The 24,990-nt window shown below is 43.1% G+C and overlaps 1 protein-coding gene across 1 annotated transcript in view; it reads left to right on the top strand.

Annotated features, from left to right (window-relative positions):
* Positions 1-24,990, top strand: part of KIF5C (kinesin family member 5C) — a 242,236-nt gene that overhangs the window by 183,227 nt on the left and 34,019 nt on the right. The window contains exons 23-25 of the mRNA XM_033946311.1: positions 3,809-3,913; positions 19,826-20,042; positions 22,801-22,927. Of these exons, the coding sequence (XP_033802202.1) occupies positions 3,809-3,913; positions 19,826-20,042; positions 22,801-22,922 (444 nt within the window). The 3' untranslated portion in view covers positions 22,923-22,927. The remainder of the gene's footprint in view (positions 1-3,808; positions 3,914-19,825; positions 20,043-22,800; positions 22,928-24,990) is intronic.

Here is a 24,990-nt window from a genome sequence, read left to right as displayed (position 1 = left end):
CAAATGGCTTCACCTGCTGTCATTCTCCCAAAAGCTAACCTGAAAGTTGATCTGAAAGGAAGGATGTGTATGCCAGTGTTTTTCAACCGCTGTTCCGCGGCACACTAGTGTGCCGCGAGATGTTGCCTGGTGTGCCGTACGGTCAGGGCCGCCATCAGGGCAGTACCACCAGTCTAGGGAGAGGGGCGGTCCGCCCCACGTGGACAGGAGAGAGCTGGACGGAGGACCCGCGGAGTTCAATACATCTCGAGCCGCGAGGCTCGTCTTCTGTTCCTGCCTGCCCTGCAGCTAACATATAGCCGATCGCAAGCGTTCCCCGATGTCAGCGCTGACGTCGGAGGGAGGGCTTAAGCAAAGCCTGCCCTCTGACGTCAGCGCTGACGTCGGAGAATACTTCCGTTCGGCTATTTGTGTGCGGCAGGGCAGACAGGAAGCAGAAGACAAGCCTCGCGGCTTGAGCTTCGTTTTGCTGAGAAAGTTGCAAAGATGGGCTGGGAGGCAAACACGGAACACAAAAGGGGGGAGGGAGTGCGTTTTGGACACAAGGCATGAACTTGGGAGAGAGGAAGGGAGGGAAAGAGATGCTGAGGTGGGGGAGGGAATGGGTTTTTGGACACAGAAGGCATGGACTTGGGAGAGAGGAAGGGAGGGAAAGAGATGCTGAGGTGGGGGAGGGAATGCGTTTTTGGACACAGAAGAAATGGACTTGGGAGAGAGGAAGGGAGGGAAAGAGATGCTGAGGTGGGGGAGGGAATGCATTTTTGGACACAGAAGAAATGGACTTGGGAGAGAGGAAGGGAGGGAAAGAGATGCTGAGGTGGGGGAGGGAATGAGTGTTTGGACACAGAAGGAATGGACTTTGGAGAGAGGAAGGGAGGGAAAGAGATGGTTGTGTACACGGGGAATAGAAGAAAGGAGAATTTTTGGTCATAGGGAGGGAGTGAGGTGCAGATAGTGGCATACCAGGGTGGGGGGGGGGCGGTCTGCCCCACCCCGGGTTTACGTCCCAAGGGGGTGCACAGCTGGCCATCCTCCAGTGTTGTCCCTAGGCCGGCAAACTGCGGCTCTTTAGCCACTTGAGTGCCACCACCGCCATCGGGAACAGGCCGGCGCCAAGTTCTCCCTGCTTTTCCCTGTGGGGCCGGCCAACTCTCGCCACTCGCGTCAATTCTGACGTCGGAGAGGACGTTCTGGGCCAGCCAATCGCTGCCTGGCTGGCCTAGAACGTCCTCTCCGACGTTAGAATTGACGACGGGTGGCGAGAGTTGGTCGGCCCTGCGGGGAAGAGAAGCAGGGAGAACTCGGTGCCGGCCTGTTCCCGATGGCAGCAGTGGCAGCCTATTCCCCAGTGGCGGTGGCAGCATTATAAAATACTTTCTTTGTGTTTATTTGATTCCTATATATTTATATATAGTCAATATAGGCACAGTTAAATTTTTTAACTTTTTCTAATGGTGGTGTGCCTCGTGATTTTTTTCATGAAACAAGTGTGCCTTTGCCCAAAAAAGGTTGAAAAACACTGGTGTATGCTACTGAATTGTCCGGTTTGGCAGATGAGCTCCATAGCAAACTGTATTGTATATTGTTAAATACTATAATTGTTCTTCAAGTGAGCACTGAAGGAGATACAGAATCCACTCACACAATTATACTATACCTATAAATAATAATTTAGTGATTTGGAAGTCCTCAGTGTGAGTTGCATAAGTCTGAAAAGCGTGCAGCATTCAATACTTATCTCATGCAAAAGCATGGGTTTTACTCTGCTGAAATTTCTACTTTAAAATTCCTCTTTAAAACCGAGAGTTATTGTTCAAGCAGCAAGTTGGAGGTTCCTGACGAAACTTTGCTCAGTAGAACCGTGAGCTGCAAACTCATTTTCCAGCACAAGATCAGTTTTTCATTTATGTACTCTTAGCAGGGCTGGGTAGTGTTGTAGCACTTTTGAGATTGGTCTCCACTCATTCCATTATTATTACTATTTACATGTTTATATTATTATTTGAGTGGGTTTACACTCTACATCAGTATTATCACGCACCCAGGAAGATCCTGTGATGGTGTGCTGCACTGAGCCTTGTGCTCTTGCATGAGATAAGTATTGAACGCTGCGCGTTTTTCTGACTTATGCAGCTCACACTGAGGACTTCCAAATCACTAAATTATTATTTATAGGTACAGTAAAACCTTGGATTTCAAGTAACTTGGTATGCAAGTGTTTTGCAAGAGAAGCAAAGCATTTTATTACTTTAAAAAAAAAAAAAATTTCAAATATTATTGAGATTTTTTGTAAAATAGAGCATAACATATAAAACAGAGATGGTAGCTGCCAGTATACGATATCATAAATAGACAAATAGGGTAGTCAGATAGCATACAAGTAATGAATAATTCTATAATCACACATGGCAACTCCAACAGAGTCAGAAGGGAATCCTGGACTTGATATACAAGCAAGATCTTGCAATACAAGTACATACAGTATTCACACATCACATCACATCACAACTGAGCCGATGGTTCTTCTCTCTGCAGGAGTGTATTTATTTATTTTATGTATTCACTTTTCTATACTGTTCTCCCAGGGGAGCTCAGAACAGTTTATATGAATTTATTCAGGTACTCAAGCATTTTTCCCTGTCTGTCCCGGCAGGCTCACAATCTATCTAATGCACCTGGGGCAATGGGGGGATTAAGTGACTTGCCCAGGGTCACAAGGAGCAGCGTGGGTTTGAATCCACAACCTCAGGGTGCTGAGGCTGTAGCTTTAACCCCTGCGCCACACACAGTGACTGTTCTAAACAAGCAAGCTCTTACAATACGAGTACATAAAGTATTTTGTATTAACTATATGTGGAACAGTATTTTGTATAACTATATGTGGAACATTGCTGCATATTATAGAAACATAGAAGATGACGGCAGAAAAGGGCCATAGCCCATCAAGTCTGCCCACTCTAACAACTCCACCCCTTTGAATTTACCCCCCTAGAGATACCACATGTGTATCCCATCTACATTTTTACCCCCCTAGAGATCCCACATGTGTATCCCATTTCCTTTTAAAATCCGGCACGCTTCTGGCCTGAATCACCTGAAGTGGAAGTTCATTCCAACGATCGACCACCCTTTCGGTGAAGAAGAACTTCCTGGTGTCGCCATGAAATTTCCCACCCCTGATTTTCAGCGGATGTCCTCTTGTGGCCGAGGGACCTTTAAAAAAGAAGATATCATCTTCCACCTAAATACGTATATTTACACGTAAGCCCCCCATGGACCGCTCTAAATGCAGGCTTTTCTTAATTATGACAGGGATAGCCATGCAAATCGTAACTTGCAATTGGAAAAATTGCAATCGCCTTAATTTTACTTTTTGGTGGGCAAGTTTATGTTTGTGCTATAGATATGATAAGATGAATGCTGATATGTTGGGGCATAGTAATTTATTTAAACTGGTTTGGGACCCTTTTCCATCTTTCATTACTTCATTATAGTTGTCTTTTAATTTTAATATATTTCCATACACATCCAGGACAGAGTGTGTGTGTGGGGGGGAAATATCTCTGGTTTATTCTTTGATTAAATGTGTTGGAAGGGATGAGAGGGATATTTTTCTTCTGCATTGTTAATGATTGAATATAAGTGCTTATTTTGATTATTAATGTTTGTATAAATCTTGGCACTTTGTATTAGTTTTGGAAAATTAATAAAGATTTAAAAAAAAAAAAAAATATCTCTCTCTTAAAGTCGACCATTTCTCCTCTTGGTAAGAGCTAGGAATGTATCGATTCTTTTGTTGTTTTCACAGAGTGTGGAGCTGGATAGTGATGACGGAGGCGGAAGCGTTGCCCAGAAGCAGAAAATTTCCTTTCTTGAGAATAACCTGGAACAGCTTACAAAAGTTCACAAACAGGTGAGGTTAACGCACTGATGGGCCCCGTTTACCTTTTTTCATTTGTAGCTCAAGGTGAGTTACGTTCAGGTATAGTGGGTGTTTTCCTGTCCTCCAGGGCGTTTGCAATCCAAGAGACACTTTTACTGAGCTGTGGTAAAAAGTGGCCTTAAGTGTACCCTTACGCAGGATTTTCCTGTATGCTAAGCAGTGGCGTAGGAAGGGGGGAGGGACCCACTACCGCGTGCCCCCTTCTGCTGTACCTCTTTAATGTTCCTGGCATGGGCAGCAACCCCAATCTGCCGCTCGTGCCAGCGTCGGCTCTTCCTCTTCCAGGACCCACACTAGGAAGTGACGACGGAGGAAGAGCTGGCGCGAGCAGCAGGTTGGGGTTTTTGCTCGCGCTGGGAGCGTAAAAGAGGTACAGGGGAAGGGAAGGGGCCTATGTGCCAAGAATCTCTGGTATTTAGGGCGCCCTCACCCAACATAACCCCACTTCCTTCCTCTGACCAAAACACAAAATTCCCTGTTGTTCTGTGGCAATTCATCCTTCACTCCCCCCCCCCAATCTTGAAAAAGATATACAGTACTTCCCCGATATCCGCGGGGGTTCCATTCCAGGAACCCCTGTGAATCTTGAAAAACCATGAATACGGTTTTTCATGGGAGAGACTAGAAGGCAGCTGCGTGTCAAAGCAGCTCCTGATTGGATAAGGCCTGACTTAGTGCAGGAAGAGGCGGTCGGAGCATACCGCGAGTGATTTCCTGCGCTTGCCGGCGCTCTGGCTGCTCTCTCCCGCTGCCCTCTCCTTGTCGGCGTTTCGTGGACGGAAAATACCGCAAATGACCTGAACCGCCGACCGCGAACGACTGGGGGAACACTGTACCGAGTTTCCAAGTTTAGTAAAAATTTGTTATCCCGCCTTATCAAAATTCAAAGTGGATTTACAACAGGTTTAAGTGAAACAGGTAAGCAACCATGATTACATTATTAACATTGTTAAATCAACTTTCTACAGACTTCGTCAAATCCGTTCAGTCTCAAAATTTCTATGTCCAAAGTCTCTTAACATATTAATTCACTCCTTGGTTATTTCAAAAATCGATTATTGCAATGCCCTATTCAAAGGAATAGCCCAAAATGAAATCAGACATTTGCAGATTATCCAAAATGCATCAATCAAACTTATAATGAAAGCTAAGAAATTCAATCACGTGACTCCCCTTCTTAAGAAAGCGCACTGGCTCCCAGTCACACATCGTATAATGTATAAATTAAGTTTGCGTATCTTCAAATCTTTGCTATACAAAACTCTGGCTTTCATTTACAAATCATTGATTCCCTATATCTCAACCAGACTTCTGAGGTCTAATGATCAACATTTACTAGTTATCCCCTCACTCAAAATTATTAATACACGGCGGCACTTCATCTTTTCTGTTACAGCTCCTCAAACATGGAATTCCCTCCCTATTTATTTAAGGGAAGAAAACAATTTGAATAAATTTAAGAGCAAACTAAAAAGCTTTCTTTTTAAAGACGCATTTAATAATTAGAAAGCCCGACTAAGAGTTTCATTCCAATTCCATAATTTCTCTGAGATTCATTGTTTTTTCCCTTCCTTTCATTTTTTTACCATAATTGTCTTCTTTTCTATCAATCAAATTGTATTTCTTTTCCCATTCTTTCCTCGTGTTTTATTATGGTTGTAAAGTTAGTCTTTAATATGTTTTGTAAGGTTTAGTTCTTTGTTTGTTTTGCTGCCCCCTCAATTTTGTAATTTTACTGATATGTTCATCGCTTAGAATTTTGAATAAGCGATTAATCAAATTTATAATAAACTTGAAACTGAAAGACGCATCAGAAATGAGATAACAAGACTTACAAGGCTGACCTAAACAGACAGGCACAAGAGGAAGGGGAAGAACTATGATAGATAGTAAAGGAAAGAATGAAAAAAGGGGAAAACAAAAGGACGGGGGTACTGAGGGTATTGCCAGAAAGGCTGTACTAGCATTGGATGAAAACATCCTGAAAAGGACGGTCATACTCCAAAGGCATCTTTAAAGAGAAATGTTTTTAAGCTGGACTTAAAATGATCTAATGTAGTGCTTTCTCTTAAATATACCCTGATGTCTAGTGGCACATTCCCACCCCCAACCTCCATTCTCCCCCCTCACTTCCCCGGTTAAACCTTAAGAGGTAGATGCGATACCACTTACAAAATAGCAGCACCTGACCCCACATGATGCATCCTAGGAACTACCTACCAGTCTGCCAAATAAAAGGAATTTTTTTAGTAGTCTGGGCAGAGACTACTAAATATGGGAAAAATTTCCTCGTACGACATTCACCTTGCTCAGTGCATCTCAGGATGTACCATGTGGGTAGGGTTACCATATTTTATAAAGGAAAACCCCGGACACATAACACCGCCTCATTCCGCCTCCAGCCCCGCCCAGTTACTCCTCCAGCTCCGCCCAATTACTCCTTCAGCCCCTCCCAGGTCCCTCAAAGATTGGCTGGTGTCAAATGTTTTTCTCATGTGAGTGATAAGTTCTAAAAACCAACAGTTTTCCAGATTTGCAAGCATTTTTGTGAGTGACCATGTAAAACCTGTGAGCAATGCTCCTAGAATGTATGAGTGATTCCTCACGTGCTCCGCTTAGAGGGCACATAGGCGTGCACCAACTCCAGTTACTGCCAATTAACTGTAATAATCAACATTATTTTATTGCAAATTAATTAATTAATTTGCACATGCATCTTCAGTCCACATCCAAATTTCAATGCACATTTTATTTAGCATCATATGTAGAACCCACAACCTCAGGGTGCTGAGCCTGTAACTTTAACCACTACCCTTCCTTTTATTTATTAATTAATTTATTTATTCAATTTTCTCTACCATTCTCCCAGGAGAGCTCAGAACGGTTTACATGCATTTATTCAGGTACTCAAGCAGTTTTCCCTGTCTGTCCCGGTGGGCTCACAATCTATCTAATGAACCTGGGGCAATGGGGGGATTAATAATAATAATAATAATAATAACTTTATTTTTCTATACCGCCATAGTCAATCGACTTCTAGGCGGTTTACAGTGTAAGAAGGCTGGACAATCAGCGAATAACAAGAGGTCTCAATACAGTACAATAAGTCAACATACAATACAATACAATACAAAGATTTTGTATACAATACAGTTCCATATAGTACGAGTCTAACTACAATATAATACAAAAATCTGAACACAATACAATACATAAGTCTGAATACAATACAATACATAAGTCTGAATATAATACTATACATAAGTCTAAATACAGTATCCTACAATGAGTCTAAATATAATACAATATTGTAGAAGGGAAAGTTACGTATAGTTTGGAGTTCAATAGGTAATGAATATCTGAGTATTTCTTTAGAACTTCCATTGAGTTGGAGTTCTATGGAAAGCGAATATCTGAATATGTGAGGGGCATCTTTAGAGAAAGAAAGGCGTTTACAGTGAGGGAGTCCTATTGAAGGGGGGGACCGTTTTAGCCCGTGAATTTTGCGAATAAGGCGGTTTTGATCGATTTGCGGAATGCACTGTAAGACTGATTAGGTTTATTTATGTAGTTTTTCAGCCAAACTTGCTGTCTGTTCGCTTGGAACTTAAAGGTTCTATCCAGAAATGATTTGTATCTGCAGCCAGTGATCTTTGGGTATGCAAAGATATTTTTGTTTCTGGTCGCTCGTGTGGGGTTGTGTAGGATGAAGTGAGTTTGTAGATATGAGGGTGCTATTCCCCAGGCTTGCTTGAAACAGGTGCAAGCAAATTTGAATAGTATTCGCGCTTCAATTGGAAGCCAATGTAGTTTTTTATAGTAGGGGCTGATGTGGTCGTTTTTTCTTAGTCCGAAAATTAGTCGAACGGCGGTGTTTTGTATTAATCTCAGTTTTTTTATTGTTTTTTGTGGGATGCCCAGGTAGATGATGTTGCAGTAGTCAAGAATGGATAGGATCAGCGCCTGTACTAGCAACCTGAATGACGTCGGGTCAAAGTATTTTTTTATGGTCCTTAGTTTCCATAGCGTGTAAAAACATTTTTTCACTAGTGAGTTTGTGTGGTCAGTCATAGTTAGATGAGTGTCTAGGGTGATACCAAGTATTTTTATGTTTTTGGAAATTGGGTATTCGTGATTGTTTATTTTTATCAATGTTTTCGTGATTTTGTCATTAGGACTAGCCAGAAAGACTTTTGTTTTTTCTGCGTTTAGTTTTAGTTTGAAATTGGTGGTCCATTTATCGATTTCAGTCATTACGTTTGAGAGGTTGTCTACTATTTCTTTTGTGATGTCATTTAGGGGGACTAGAATGGATATGTCGTCTGCGTAAATGTAGTGTATTAGGTTTAGTTTTTGTAGGAGGTGACCTAAGGAGGCGATATAGATATTGAAGAGGGTGGGCGATAGGGGGGAACCTTGAGGTACGCCTGATGGGTTTTTCCATGGTTTGGAGTAATTTCCATTGCTGATTACTCGGTAGGATCTGTTTATTAGGAATTCTTGGAACCATTTCTTTGCCTTTCCAGTAATTCCCATCACTTCAAGGCACAGTAGCATGATTTCATGATCTACCAGGTCGAATGCGCTGCTAAGGTCTAATTGAAGAATTAGTGCGCTTTTTCCTTTGCTAAAGAGATCATAAAGGTGGTTTAGTAAGGAGGCTAAGACAGATTCTGTGTTGTATCCTTTCCTGAATCCTGATTGGTGTTCACTAAGGATGTTAAATTTGTCTAGGTAGTTGACTAGTTGAAGGTTGACCAATCCTTCCTGTAGCTTTGTGAAAAGGGGAATGCTTGCTATGGGTCTGAAATTGGATGTTAGTGCTGAAGAGGCTTTCTGATCTTTAGGGATTGGAGTGATTAGTATGTGTCCCATTTTTTTGTTTAGTGTTCCGCTTGTGAGGGCGGATGTTATCCATTCAAATAGTTCCTTTTTAAATTCTGGAGGGGCGACTGTCATGATTTTAGGGGGACATGTATCAAGCAGACAGTTAGATTTGGTGTACTTGTTGAATAGGTTTAGGAACTGATGCCAGTTTGGGTATTCGAGGTGGTCCCATATCATGTCTACTCTGGTGTCTTGGTCGTGAGGTTCGAGGTATTGAAGGGCAGTTGTTATGGTAGTGGGTAGAGTTGTTCTTAAGTCAGCAATTTTATTTTGAAAGAAGTTGGCTAGGGTTTGTGCTGATGGGGTGGGTTCATTGTCCTTTTTCAGTATTTGTGTTGTATCGGTTATTGTTTTTACTAGTTTGAACAATTCTTTGCTGTTTATTTTTGAGGTACCAATTTTTTTTGCATAGTGCTTAGTGCGTTTTTCTTTGGTCAAATTTTTGTATGTATTCATTTTTTGTTTCCAGTTTGTCTTGTCTGACTCATTGTTTGTTTTTTGCCAGATTCTCTCCAATTTTCTTAGTTCCTGTTTGGTGGTTAGTAGTTCACAGTCAAACCATTCATTTGGTGGTCTATTTTTCTTTTTGTATGTTTTATATGGTGCTATTTGGTCTAGGAGTTCTTTGCTGTAAGTTTCCCATCTTGTTGGGAACTCCTGACTTTCGTTGGTTATGGGGTGTAATTCATAGTGGGACCAGAATTCTGTTGGGTTAATAATGCCCCGGCTGGTTATTGTGTTCATGTTGACGTTTTTGTGTTTTTGTTGTGTGTTCTGTTTTTGCCAGTGTAGATTGAATTTGCCGATGAAGTGGTCTGACCAGATGCATTTTTCCCAGGGTCCTGGGTAGTATTGTATTTTGGGATCTATTGTTTCTTTGTGGGAGAAGGTGATTAGGTCCAGTTTGTGTCCTTTTTCATGGGTTATTTCTGTGTCTGGGTTTGGGAAGTCTAGTGATATTAGGAAGTTGGCGATTTCGTTTATTTCTGGTTTTGTCTGTTGCTCTAGATGTGCGTTTATGTCTCCCAGGAGCAGGTTGTATGATCCTTTTAGGGTGGATAGGGTAAGGAATTCGGCGAATTCCTCTTTAGCATTTGCCCATTTTTTGGGTGGGATATAGAATAAAGTTGTAATTAGTGATTCTTCTAACTGTGCGTTGGTGATTTTGCAAGTTAGTATTTCGAGGTTTTCAGACGATTTGGAGTCGGTCTTGATGTAGTGGAAGTGGTCTTTTAGGATGATCGCTAATCCTCCTCCTTTTTTCCAGTTTCTTGATAGAGGAATGATTTTGTATCCCTGTGGTAGGATTTCTTTCATGATAGTGTCATTGTCGGAGGTCATCCATGTTTCTGTCAGAAACAGGAGATCAGGGTTTGTTTGTAGTATCCAATCGTTTATTATGTGTGCTTTGTTTCTCACCGAACGGGTATTTAGATAGTATCCCTTAATGTTTTCATAACTGTTTGCTGTAGGGATTTCCGAGTAAGTTATCTTTCTTAAGTTTCTGTTGCTGATCTTATTCCTGTGAGGTTTGCGGTGTTTGTGGGTGGTGTTTAGTACTGTGATTTGATGGGGGTATTGTTTTGGCTGGTTTTGTGAGAGTTGGAGTGGGTTGGAGTGCATGGTTAGTTCGACTGGTCTGAGCCAGGTGATGGGGTAAGTGTGCAAGGGTTGGGGGGGGTTGTCTTCATTGCTCCAGCATTTGGAGCATAATAGGTATAGTATCCATAAGAGTAGTTGCTGTTTATTGCAGATTGCCATGTTGTGTGAAAAGGTGAGCGGTTTGGGTTGGGGGAAGTAGAGACTGTTGACTGACTGGGTGTGGCAGTCAGCGAGTAATGGAAATGGGTAGAGGTAGAGTGAGGCTGGTTGAGACAGCAGAGAGAGTTGGAAGTAAGGAACTGAAGAGAAATGGGAGGGGGGGTAGGGTAATGGGAGAACTTACGGTAAGAAGATAGAGAAAGCTTATACCTGGGAAGAAGGATCGTTGTAAGGTGGCCTAGTGACTTGCCCAGGGTCACAAGGAGCAGCGTGGGTTTGAACCCACAACCTCAGGGTGCTGAGGCTGTAGTTTTAACCACTGCGCCACACTCTCCCCTTTAGGGGGGGGGGGGATTTTGATTTAGAGGCGTTCAGTCATAATCCCACAGATGGTAGCTTCGCTCCATTGTCTCCTCAGCCAAGCACATACACCAAATGTCTGAACCTGCGGTTCCTGTCGTACTGAGCAGGTTTACTATCGCAACGACGCTTCATCAGTAGGGTAAAACTAACCTGCCACTTTTAACCACTATAAAAAATAGGACTTAATAACCTAAGCTCTCAGATGCCTGCACTGATTAGTCAAGGTTTTTAAATCAGCTATTGCAGGAACAAGGTATCTTTCATCGAGCTGCGAGCTATGTTTATACATTTTTTTAAAGTGCTGTATAAAGTGCAACTTATTAAAATCACAACGAACTAGGAGCTTAATGGCCGGCACTTATCTTTTGTTTCTGCTCATGTGCCATTACTGCTCCTCGTTGCTCCTTGCAGCTGTTAACCCTACGGGCCCTGTTTCACCTACTTATAGGCTTCTTCAGGGGTCTTCAAAAATACATGTGTTAACCTGCTTGTTTATGCAGTGAAAAAATGGCGCATAAACAAGCAGGTTAACACATGTATTTTTGAAGACCCCTGAAGAAGCCTATAAGTAGGTGAAACGGGGCCCGTAGGGTTAACAGCTGCAAGGAGCAACGAGGAGCAGTAATGGCACATGAGCAGAAACAAAAGATAAGTGCCGGCCATTAAGCTCCTAGTTCGTTGTGATTTTAATAAGTTTCATGTTATACAGCACTTTAAAAAAATGTATAAACATAGCTCGCAGCTCGATGAAAGATACCTTGTTCCTGCAATAGCTGATTTAAAAACCTTGACTAATCAGTGCAGGCATCTGAGAGCTTAGGAGCATTCTCTTACGATTAAGGTTATTAAGTCCTATTTTTTTTATTTTGTCTGTGGACGTAGAGGACTTAGTCCATTGTGAATAGTTTAGTGTTTTTCACTTTAACCACTATGCCACACTGCGCTTGTTGTATTCTATAATGGAAACTGAAGTCCCTAGGTTCTGTTGGAAAATAGGCTTCTACTACACTCCATTTGAGTTGGAAGTCTATGTGCCAAAAAGATCACTGCATTCCACCAAAATGAACAATTTATGATTGCCCCCCCCAGTTAGGGAGTTTAGGCTAGAGAGCTGCACGGGAACGGGGACGACGGGAATCCCGCAGGTTCCCCCTTTGGGTCACGGGGATCCCGTGGGGACGCCCCCTAGGGTCGCGGGGATCCCGTGGGGACGCCCCCTAGGGTCGCGGGGATCCCGTGGGGACGCCTCCGAGGGTCGCGGGATTCCTGCGGGGCTGGATGTACTCAGTCGCGCGGCTCTTCTCCCTACCTTCTCTGCTTGCAGCACAGAGCCGATCGGAAGTCTTCCCGACGTCAGCGCTGACGTCGGAGGGGAGGGAGGGCTTAAACAAAGCTGGATGTACTCAGTCGCGCGGCTCTTCTCCCTACCTTCTCTGCTTGCAGCACAGAGCCGAACGGAAGTCTTCCCGACGTCAGCGCTGACGTCGGAGGGGAGGGAGGGCTTAAACAAAGCTGGATGTACTCAGTCGCGCGGCTCTTCTCCCTACCTTCTCTGCTTGCAGCACAGAGCCGAACGGAAGTCTTCCCGACGTCAGCGCTGACGTCAGAGGGGAGGGAGGGCGGGGACGGAGGGGATTCCTCGCGGGGACGGGTGGGGACGGAGGGGATTCCTCACGGGGACGGGTGGGGACGGAGGGATTCCTCACGGGGACGGGTGGGGACGGAGGGGTTCCTCACGGGGACGGGTGGGGACGGGTGGGACTTTGGCGGGGACGGGTGGGGACGGGTGGGATTTCTGTCCCCGCGCAACTCTCTAGTTTAGGCTGCTAAGAACAGGTGCTCTTTTGTTTTTTGAGGGCTGTCTGTGCATTCTGGAATAAACTTCCAGAAGACCTGAAAAACCGTAACGACTACTCGAGTTTTAGGAAGCAGCTAAAGTCTTGGTTTTTAAAAGAATGTTTTAAATAATGGTAGTTTAATTTATGTCCCGGCATAGTGGGGAAATGTAGGATTGGTTTTTTAGTGTTTTATTGGGGGGTGGGGTGGGGGATGGTTAGGTGGATTGGATATGTAATGCCCTCTGTATATTATCATGTGTATGGAATTGAATGTAGTCCACTGTACTATAAGTCAGGTTGCATTGGTGTTATGCATCATCTGAAAAGCAATCTTAATTGCTATCGTTGGCGCTAGGACTCAAATAGCAGCTGCTACGCTTATGTCCAATTCCTGTCCATTTGGGAATCGGTGACTTTAGTAAAAGGTTTGAATCTCTGGGAAATAATTCATTATGGGGTCCTTTTCCTAAGGCGTGCTAACCAATTTAGCGCCCGCTAAATGCTAAGGCGCCCGCTAAATCGGTGAGCGCACCTTAGTAAAAGATCCCCTCTGTTTCTTGTAGAAGGGGCACAAGAGTGATATTGGTCTGTAATTACCAGGATCATATGGTCTCCTATCCTGGCTTAAGCAGTGCATTGACCAAATCTTTTGGAATATGTCCAGATAGGTAGAGAAACCCTGAAGGGCTGCTGTCTAGCCATTAACCTCTATTCCTTTGTCTTCCATAACGCCATTAACTTAACAGCAGTTGAGATCATTGTCTGGTGTAACTGTCTCTCACTTGTGTCTCTATTTAATGATAACTTGTGTGTGCTTTAGCAATTTAGAAGTTAAAAAATTTTGGGTGGATCTTTAAGGGCTGATTGCCTGAAGATAATCTGAAAGTGTCCCAGCACGTTGACTTAAGTGAAATTCAAACTTTGAGTTTATTACTTTTGTCTACCAGAATCTGAAGGAGGCCAGATATTTGTACTATAGAACTATGTTGTGGGGGTGAGGGGAGGGCTGATGCTTAGAACTTAATGTTCTAAGCAACAGACCCCAAAATCATCCTTTTGTTTCTAATATACAAATATTCACCCAAATGTCCTAACCCCTTCCTTTTCCCCTCTCGCCCCCTCTTAGCATCCTCACTTCAAAATTGTTTTAGACCTTACGCCTTTAATTGTATTCCTCTTCCTGGAAAAGTCCAGCTATCTTTTTGATGTAATCCGCTTAGAACTGCAAGGTACAGGCAGAATATAAGCCATTAATGTAATGTAATGTAAAGTAACACGGTTCTTTTCTCATCTTCTCATAATTGTTAACCATCAGTTACTCTCCTACAATTCTAGAGCCATCAGACGCGGCACTCAAATTGTAAAGTTTAAAGAGTTTCTTTGCCACTGGGCTACCTTATCGGCTCATATGTATACCTTAAATAAATAATTTTTAAATACTTTATTTGTATATTTAACTTATATATTTATATTTTCCACTTATCTGAACAGCACGGCGTAATGAAAAACTTTAACGGCCGTCTGCAGTCATTTTAAATTGCACCGCCGCCGCCATGCGTGTTTCGTAATGCAATTCACTGCTTCAGGGCGCGGTTATCTATTTAGCTGAAAACTTAAACGTGGCAGGCACAAACCCTCATTTCTCCATGGAAGTGCTTGCCACGTTTAAGTTTTCAGCTAAATAGATAACCGTGCCCTGAAGCAGTGATTTGCATTACGAAACACGCATGTCAGCGGCGGTGCCATTTAAGTGACTGCAGACGGAAACAATGTATGCACTAAAGATGGCTGCAAATTATATTTACATGTAGTCAAATAGATGTTAATGGGGTCATTTGCTATGCCCTCAATGCTCAGAGAACAGGGCACAAACAAATCCTGTTTTTGCCATTAGAAACCTACCACTAGCTTGCAGCTGCTGGGAGGGGGGAGGGGTTGAAGAGAAGATTTCTTTTCATTATAAGTTTAAAATCTGCTGGGTTTGATATTTTTTTGGGGGGGTAGGGGGGGAGCAAAAGGTAGCCCATGCAAGCCTGTAAGCACCAGTGCCGAGAAACAAATGTGAATCTAAGCAAATCTAAAAGTGAAAGTACACACTGGAATAAAATTTGGAAAACTTATATTTAAAGGTGAAAAAGGAATGGTTCTGATGTTTTGCTTCACTTCAGGGTTTATTTATTCAATTTTTTTAGCCCATCCTCCCAAAGGAGCCCAGAACGGGTTACAAAGTACATCCATAATAATCCAGACAGAACAGAGATGACATAATTTATATAAATTACAATATAGACATGACAATAATTTACAATATAGACATGGCAATAAAACATATGCACTAAGTAGCATCTGGTGAGATTAGTTGGTGCATGCACCTGAGAGCTTGCACTGCCTGAGAACCTCGTGTGTGTACACACCAGTCGCATTCCTCCCTTTTACTTTGTCTCACAGAGTGCATATAATTTGAATGCCATTAACTCTGAGCATCTGAGGGCTGTTTTTCTGCGCTGTTTCTGCGGTATGGGCAGGTGCTGTTAACTTTAGCACTGGAACTTTGAGCATTGGGGTCTAAGTTTCTTTTATTCACCAGCAGGGGCTGGTATTTTTTTTATTGATGTATAGCTTTTTCTTTTATATCCAGCTTTATTCTGCGCTCTTTTCTCATCTGCAAACCTAGTTCCTATAATGAGCTTTTTTTTCTGAATTTGGGTCACTGCGCACAGTGCTTTTTTAAAAAAAAAAAACTGGATCACCGTATCCACAGTTTCAAAAAGCTTTTTCATTTATTCCATCTGGCATAAGCAGGTGCAAGGAATAAGATTTCCTGTGTTTTGATCGACTGCTGTGCTGTCCTCGGCATTTAGACAGCACAAAAGATGCAGAAGGGGCCAAAACAAATCACACAGGTTCCCTAAGTGCAAGCCAGCACTGCAAAATTTCCACTTCTGTTAAACTATGATAATCACTGATTTAGTAGAATTTTATTGGCATAGTCCCAAATTTGTGGAATTCATTGTCACAAACTAGACTAAGCTTAACTCGATGGCTTGTTGTTTCAAACATTTGCAATGATTGATCTTTCTTTAATTGAGTTTCTCACTGCCTTCAGAGAATTAATGGATAAATATGCCCTGATTATTATATAATTTGATTTTAGAATGGGATAGTGTTTGCTAAGGTGCTTTATCAATTATTGGGCTTGATTTAAAGATGTATGTGGGTGAAGGTTTCAACTGTTGTAGTGGTTTTGCCTCTGGTGTTTGACAGGTTTGAAATGTATGTAAGGTTTTCTGACTTATGCTGGCCTGAAGTAAATTTTAGGTTCACAAGGATGAGAGGTATGCCAGAGTATTTAGCTGTTATCCTTTTCTGTTCTGCAATTTTTACTATGATACATTATGGGGTCGGGTTTTGGATACATTGTGAGGAGGAAGGTGATGACTTAATATTACACCCACAAAAGTTTAAAAAAGAATCACTTTTATAATGGTTGCCATCTACCTTAAAGTAGCCTTTCAGGCTCATAACCAAAACTTTGGAAATGTCCCAAAACAAGCCTAAGTCGTCACTTGGACATCCTAATAATAATCATAACCAACTTTCTGGACATTAAGCAGCACTTCTAAGCTACTGAACGTCCAGAGCTCAAAGGGGCGTGTTATGGAGGCGGACTTAGACCTGGATGTCCTGCCGGGATAATCGAAGCTTTCTCAGGACTGTCCTACGCAGAACTTAGACACCAGCAGTTAGACCTGTTTTAGTTGTGTCTGCCCCAAAGCTGCCCAGATTGACCAATGACCACTGGAGGGATTAAAGCATGATCCCCCCTTACTCCCTTAGTGGTCACTGACCCCTTCCCAACACCCAAAGATGGTGGGAAAACCAGTACGTTGAGGGCTTGCCATCACCTGATCACGGCAGAGGAATCCCCATCAATTGAGCCAGTTTCAGGGATTCCTGATGGCTCAGCTGATGGAGATTCCCCCCTGCAAGGATCAGCTGAGCTGGCAGGGAGATCCCTCCCTCACTCCCAGGCACTGATCCACTCCAGTGCATCTCCAAACTAACCAAATAAAAAAAGAGCCGTCAAGCTCTATACCCCTCCCCCGATATCCCTGGACCCCCAACATCCCCGGACTCCCCAAAATCCCCCCCCCCCATTCTCAAACATTCTTGGATCCCCCAACATTTGTGGACCCCCCCCCCCCCGACATTCCCCAATACCCCCCGATGACAAATCAGACTCCTTCCTGCTTATAGGACTGCATGCTCAGAATAGAAACATAGAAGATGACGGCAGAAAAGGGCTAAAGCCCATCAAGTCTGCCCACTCTGCTTACCCACCCCCTGTCTATGCCCTAATGACCCAATTTCCTTATCTTGACCCTCGTAGGGATCCCACATGGGTATCCCATTTATTCTTAAAGTCTGGCACGCTGTCTGCCTTGATCACCTGCACTGGAAGCTTGTTCCAATGATCAACTACTCTCTCTGTGAAGAAATACTTTCTGGTGTCGCCATGAAATTTTCCGCCCCTGAGTTTGAGCGGGTGCCCTCTTGTGGCCGAGGGTCCCTTGAGAAAGAAAATATCATCTTCCACTTCGACACGTCCAGTGAGGTACTTAAATGTTTCGATCATGTCTCCCCTCTCCCTACGTTCCTCAAGAGTGTAGAGCTGCAATTTGTTCAGTCTCTCTTCGTACGAGAGACCCTTGAGCCCCGAGATCATCCTGGTGGCCGTCCGTTGAACCGATTCAATTCTGCGCACATCTTTACTGTAATGTGGCCTCCAGAATTGCACACAGTACTCCAGATGAGGTCTCACCATGGCCCTGTACAACGGCATTATGACTTCAGGCTTTCGGCTGACGAAACTTCTATTGATACAACCCAATATCTGCCTTGCCTTAGATGAAGCCTTCTCCACTTGATTGGCAGTTTTCATGTCTGCACTGATGATTACTCCTAAATCTCGTTCTGCTGAAGTCCTAGTTAAAGTTTTTCCGTTCAAGAAGTACGTCCTGCATGGATTTCCGCTTCCGAGGTGCATGACCTTACATTTCTTAGCATTGAAGCCTAGCTGCCAGGTTGAGGACCAACTTTCCAATGTAAGCAGGTCCTGCGCCATATAATTCTGTAAACTGCATTCACTTACTATATTACATAGTTTGGCGTCATCGGCGAATAGTGTTATTTTACCTTGAAGCCCTTGAGTCAGATCCCCTATGAATATGTTGAAAAGGAGTGGACCCAGGACCGAGCCCTGCGGCACTCCACTGGTCACCTTCGATGTTTTAGAGAGGGTACCATTAACCACCACCCTCTGAAGTCTGCCACTCAGCCAATCATTGACCCATGCAGTTAGTGTCTCTCCTAACCCCTCCCAATGCATCTTGTGATACAGTGGGAGGGACCTAAGGCCCTGATTGGGAGGCAGGGAGAGAGGAATCACCCTGTTAATTCAGCTGATCCTGGCAGGGAGAATCCCCATCAGCTGAGCCAGCAAGAATCCCCAAAATTGTCTCAGCTGATGGGGATTCCTCTGCTGTGATCAGCTGATAGCAAGCTGTTTGGACTGGGTAGGACAATTTGGTACCACATCCAAACAGCTTGCTTTTTTTATGCATTTTTCATGTGAATGTCTTTATATTTGGGAATGTCAAAACAAGATAGACATACTAAGGTTTAAAACATCTAGAGTTTATTTTTTTTTTAAGTGTGGCAGTTTTGAGACTGGACATTTTGCTACTGAATTTCTGGATGTCTTTCTCAAAATGTCCAAACTCTGACTTAGACGTCCTATCGAAAATGCTCCTCTTGACTAGAAAGGTGGAATATACTTTTATTGAAAAAATTACATAGTGATGGGAAGGCTTGAGCTAATGTGTTGGTGATGAACAAGATAGGAACAGAGAGAGGGCATAGCTGTCTGGTTGTATGTTAGATCTTTCCTCCTTTATACCATCATTGTAATATAATCCCATGTACATTCAATAATGTCAGCAGATCAAGGCAAAACTAACTTTTTTTTTTTTGACCAGATGAAAGAAATATAGCTCTCCGAAGCTAATTTAATAAAAACCAAAAAACTCACATTAATCCAGTAAAGGGTAACAGTTTCTATTTTGTTGACTCTTTCCATATATTCAAGTGGAATAAGAAACATAGAAACATGACGGCAGATAAAGGCCAAATGGCCTATCTAGTCTGTCCATCCGCAGTAACCATTATCTCTTTCTCCCTCTGAGAGATCCCAAGTGCCTATCCCAGGCCCTCTTGAATTCAGGTACAGTCTCCGTTTCTACCACCTCTTCCGGGAGACTGTTCCACGCATCTACCACCCTTTTCGTAAAAAAGTATTTCCTCAGATTACTCCTGAGCCTATCACCTCTTAACTTCATCATATGCCTTCTCATTGCAGAGTTTCCTTTCAAATAAAGGAGACTCAACTCATGCACATTTATATTACATAGGTATTTAAACGTTTCTATCATATCTCCCCTCTTCCGCCTTTTCTTCAAAATATACAGATTGAGATCTTTAAGTCTGTCCCCATACGCCTTATCATGAAACCACACACCATTTTAGTAGCCTTCCTCTGGACTGACTCCATCCTTTTCATATCTTTTTGAAGATGCAGCTTCCAGAATTGTACACAATATTCTAAATGAGGTCTCACCAGAGTCTTATACAGAGGCGTCATTACCTCATTTTCCTACTGTCCCTGTGCACCCTAGCTTCCTTCTTGCTTTCGCTGTCACCTTTTCAACCTGTTTGGCCACCTTAAGATCATCACATCACGTAATATGACAACTTTGTTACTTTAGCTAAATGGAGAAATGGTCATTGGGTTGAATGGCCAACCCAGCCTTTCATTCTTACCAAGAAGATACCAAGAAGAGCAGTTGTAAGAGGGCAATAATTGGACTTTGTGTTTGAAAATAAATTATCCCCAAAGTGTATAGGGGCATGGGGGGAAACCCCCACCCAAAAAAACAGTTTACTGCATTAATAACACTTTTTGTTTATATCGTAGCTGGTACGTGACAATGCAGATCTTCGCTGTGAGCTTCCTAAGTTGGAAAAACGACTTAGAGCTACAGCTGAGAGAGTCAAGGCCCTGGAGAGTGCATTGAAAGAAGCCAAGGAGAATGCCATGCGGGACCGAAAACGGTACCAACAAGAGGTTGATCGCATCAAGGAGGCCGTGCGAGCCAAGAATATGGCAAGGAGAGCACACTCGGCCCAAATTGGTGTGTATACTTTCTGATGCAAGGTGACTTCAAGTACGTTAGCAAGTAATATATTACAGTAGTAGAACAGTTGCAAAGCAGCATTAGGCTGTATCTTGTATGCAGTGGCACATGTCATCATTCTTCAGTTACTCTTAATTATTGCTTTATTGTACATGATGATTTTTGAAATCAACAATGTCCTAGATTTAGAAAGGCATTGTTCCTGCTTTGTGCATGGCTAAACATCACCTTTTCTTGAATTAGCATATTTATTAAATTATTCACGAAAAATTAGAATGTTGATTTACTTATCCCTATGAATGGTTTTAAGAGTTTAGTTGTTATCCTTTTTCTACCCCAGTCCAGCTGTAGACTTTTCTCCTGCTCTTTTCACTTTCGAGCTGCCATTCTCTTTATCCTGTGGCCTCTCTTCCTGAAGCTCCGTACTTCCACAGAGAAGTCTGGGATCTTTTGATGGCAGAACATAGATGGAAAAAAAATAAAAAATAAAAACTCCTCTAAAATGGAAAATATTTTAAAAGTTACTATATAATGAATGACCTTCATATTAAGAGACACTAAGGGCTCCTTTTACGAAGGTGTACTAGCGTTTTTAGCGCACGCACAAGATTAGCGTGCGCTAGCCGAAAAACTACCGCCTGCTTAAAAGGACTATATCAAAAGAAATGGAGAAAAAGAACTCAGTTCAGCTTCAGGGGTCTAAAAAAAACTCCACTCTACTGTCTCTTGAAGTTTATCACCTAACTTCATGTGAATAGCAGCTATTTAGGTGCTTAGGCCACCTAACACCACTTCCGGGATTGACTATGCCTGCTTAATTGATTTTTGTTTTTGTTTTTTTCTGGCAGTGGTTTTGGTCTACCATATTGATGTCTAAGTACATTTTCGCTATTAATTTTGTGATTTCGATTACCCCAACAATGATTGGATAAATGTTATATCAGGGAGTGGCTAGAGAGGTAAAATTCATAGACATCATAAACTGTTTCTTGGAGCAACTGGTCCATGAATCGACAAGAGGGGAGCTATTTTAGATTTGGTCCTTAGTGGAATGCAGGACATAGTACTGGAGGTAACTCTGTTGGGTCCGCTGGGAAACACTAATCAAATTTAAGCTGAAATCTGGAGTGACATTGCTAAAGAAATCTGCCATAGTAGCGTTTAATTTTCAAAAGGGTGGCTATAATAAAATGAGGAAAATGGTTAAAAAGAAGCTACTACTACTACTATTTATTATTTCTATAGCGCTGAAAGGCTGCGCTGTACATTCTAACACACAATAGACAGTCCCTGCTCAGAAGACCTTACAATCTAATTTAGACTGGACATTTCAGGGTTGGAGAGATTATAGTGAGTATAGGTATCTGACAGCAGTGAGTGGGAGTTGAGTTGAAAGCAGTTTCAAAAAAGTGGGCCTTTAGCTTGAATTTGAACACTGCCAGGGACGGAGCATAACGTATTGATTCAGGAAACCTGTTCTAGGTATACGGCGCTGCAAGAAAGAAGGGACGGAGTCTGGCGTTGGCATTGGAAGAGAAGGGTACAGATAAGAGGGGCTTGCCCGATGAGCAGAGATCACAGGGGGGAGCATAGAGGGAGATAAGCGAGAAGAGATATCGGGGAGCTTCAGAGCGAATGCACTTGTAAGTCAGCAAGAGGAGTTTAAACTGTATTCAGAAATGGACTGGGAGCCAATGAAGCGACTTGAGGAGAGGAGAGAACTGGACGGGGAGCCAATGAAGCTACAGTATAAGGATCAGTGGCAAAGGTTAGGATTGTAAACTAGGTGTGAATGTCACTTAATACAATCGTGGAAGCCCAGACCAAATGTATTCCGCACATTAATAAAGGTGGGAAGAAGGGAAAATTAGAGCTGGCACGGCTAAAAGGTGAAGTGAAAGAGGCTATTAGAGCAAAAAAAACATCCTTTAAAGAATGGAAAAAGGATCCAAATGAAGAAAATAAGAAGTGATATAAGCACTGGCAAGAAAGCTAGAAAAGAATATGAAGAAAAACATGCTAAAGAGGCAAAAACTCATAGTAACAATTTTGTTTAGTTACATCAGAAAACAGAAATCCTGTGAGGGAATCCGTTGGACTATTGGATGTTCAAGGAGCAAAAGGGACACTCGGGATAAGGCTATAATGGAGAGACTGAATGAATTCTTTGCTTCGGTCTTTACGGAGGAAGATGTAAGAGATCTAACTGAACCAGAAATGGTTCTCAAGGGTGATAATGCAGAAAAATAGAAATCTCACTGAACCTTAAAGGCATACTAAGCAAAACTGACAAGTTAAATAATGATAAATCACCTGGACCGGATGGTATACATCCCAGGGTACTGAAAATACTCAAACATGAAATTGCTGATCTGCTGTTAGTGATCTGTAACCTGTCACTAAAATAGTCTGTAGTACCTGAAAATTAGAAGGTGGTCATTGTTAACGCCGATATTTAAAGAGTTCCAGGGGAGATCTGGGAAATTACAGATTGATAAGACAGATTTCAGTGCCGGGCATAATTGTAGAAACAATTATAAAAAATAAAATTGTGGAACATGTAGACAAACATTATTTAATGGGACACAGTCAGCATGGGTTCAGCCGAGGGAGGTCATTTTGCCTTCTGTGCATTGCAGTCATTTATATTAATAGGTAATTAGATTCACAAGGAAAAATGGTTGTTTTTTTGGGGTGTGGTGTTGGTGATCATTATTTAAAAATACTGTTTAATCTTATTCTTTTTCTGTTTCAGCTAAGCCTATCCGCCCAGGTCATTATCCAGCCTCATCTCCTACAACAGTTCACACTGTCCGAGGAGGAGGAGGAGGAGGAGGAGGTAGCTCATCGCATCCCACCTATCAGAATCTGAAATAAACCAAGTGAGTTCCAGACAGCTTCCTCTCTTACCTGCTGTTCTGATTAGAGAATGACAAGGGAAAAAAATCTGTCCCCGTCACTGCCCTGTCACCGTTCCACCGACCCCTTCACCGCCCCGTCCCCTTCACTGCCCTGTCCCCGCAACCAGAATTTGCGTCAGAAGAGAAGCTTCCGCCCACACACACACGACTGCAGGCAGGCAGGCTTCACTGGCTTCAGTAAGTTTTTTACGAAAGCACCATGAAGGTAAGGGGGAGGGTGGGAGGGAGATAGATTTGGCCAGAGGGAGGGAGGGGGACTGCGCGCGCCTTCCCTCCCTTAACTGCAGGGACAAAGGCCATTCACCGCTCCATGGGGCGGTGGATGGCCTTGTCCCCGTGCCCGCAGTGAGAACTTCCCCCCCCACACTAGCCGCGGGTAACTGCCACCGTGTCATTCTCTAGTTCCGATCCTGCTTTATCTTAAATTTCGTGATAGAATTGTGTTGGTTTTATTGTTTAGTGTGGCCTGGAGACAGGCGAGCATAGGAGAGACTGACTGAGTGAAGTCACGCAGAGCATGTGAAGATGTTCTGAGGCAGGTTTTGTGAGAGCAGTTGACAGAGTTGTGCATTAGGCAGGGCTTCCACCCCCAAGAGAAGGGAGGCGGCTGGGTTAATTGTGTGGCATGCTATATAGGAAAGGCATTTCCATCTTTTCAGCCAACGAGACGGAAGAAAGATTTGGGAAAACAGGGGTGGAGGAACATTCCAACCAGCATGTGCTTTCAGTGCTTTAGCTCCCAAAAGCCGGACTTAGAATATCCATCAACATCTATGCCATGCATCAAAAATATGGGATGGACTTTTTTGTTTGTTTATAAACTCAGCTGATAAAAGTTATATATGTTGACACTGACATCCACTGCCAACACAGCCTGAAAGACTAAGACCAGGATCAAAGAGATTATCTATGCCAGTGTTTCCCAACTTCTTCAAACCAAGTACCTCCTAGATTGAAAAACATTCAACTGAGTACCTCCGAGCTCTGGGCGGCAGAGGATTTAGAACATAAGAGCATAAGAAGTGCCATCCCCGGAACAGACCCTAGGTCCATCAAGTCCGGCGATCCGCACACGCGGAGGCCCCACCCAACCACCCCGTCCTGGATATGTATAAAAATAAACAAAACATTTAACTATGTTGAAGTAACAAAGGATGCCAGCGGGCCCCAAACCAATTTAAATAATTTGCTATGCCCCCAACATATCAGCATTCATCTTTTCGTATTTGTAACCTAAACATAAACTGGCCCACCAAAACGGAAAGTTGAGGCGGTTGCAATTTTTCCAATTGCGGGTTATAATTTGCATAGCGATCCTTGTCATAATTAGTAAAAGCCTGCCTTTGTAGCGATCCATGGGAGGCTTGATATGCAGCAATGTTCTACATATAATTGCCTCAGTTAGTGCTTACTGATTGCCTGAAAAGAGAAAGGACCTGCATTAAAAAAAAAAAGCAGACAGTCTGATGAACCCTTGAAAAAGCCATTAAATGGCGAAGTGGGAGCCGTTGGGCTATTTGGATATCTGCAAATTTAAAAGCTAAGTGAAATCTTTCTGCCTTAAACAAAAAATGATTGATGAAGTAACAGGCAGTTAATAAACACTTAGGCCCAGATTCTCTAAAAGTGCGTCCCGATTTTAGGCAGCTGTAGGCGTCCTACAGCTGTCTAATCAGCCAATCGGGATGCACGTTTTTTAAAAAAACAAAATGCTCCCCAGGCAGGCCGCCTATATTGAAGGCGAGGCCCTGATTCTGTATAGGACGCCCGGGAGAGGCGTCCTATTCAGAATCGGCCTAAACTAAACCCCGATTCTGTAACCGGCGTCCATGTTACAGACGCGGGTTAGAGAATCGGGTTAGATTAGACACGGCCCGCTACACTTATCGCGGCAAGGAATCTCTCTGCCGCTATAAGTATAGCGGGCCGCGGCCTGTCCGATCGGATGCCCCCCCCCCGACACTACCGACCGACCGCCCCCCCCCCCGACACTACCGACCGCCCCCCCCCCGACACTACTGATG

The sequence above is a fragment of the Geotrypetes seraphini genome, chromosome 5 (genome assembly GCF_902459505.1).
Source record: "Geotrypetes seraphini chromosome 5, aGeoSer1.1, whole genome shotgun sequence".
Taxonomy (NCBI): Eukaryota; Metazoa; Chordata; class Amphibia; order Gymnophiona; family Dermophiidae; genus Geotrypetes; species Geotrypetes seraphini.
The sequence above is the reverse complement of the archived record's forward strand: the minus strand, read 5'-3'. Positions and strand labels throughout refer to the sequence as shown.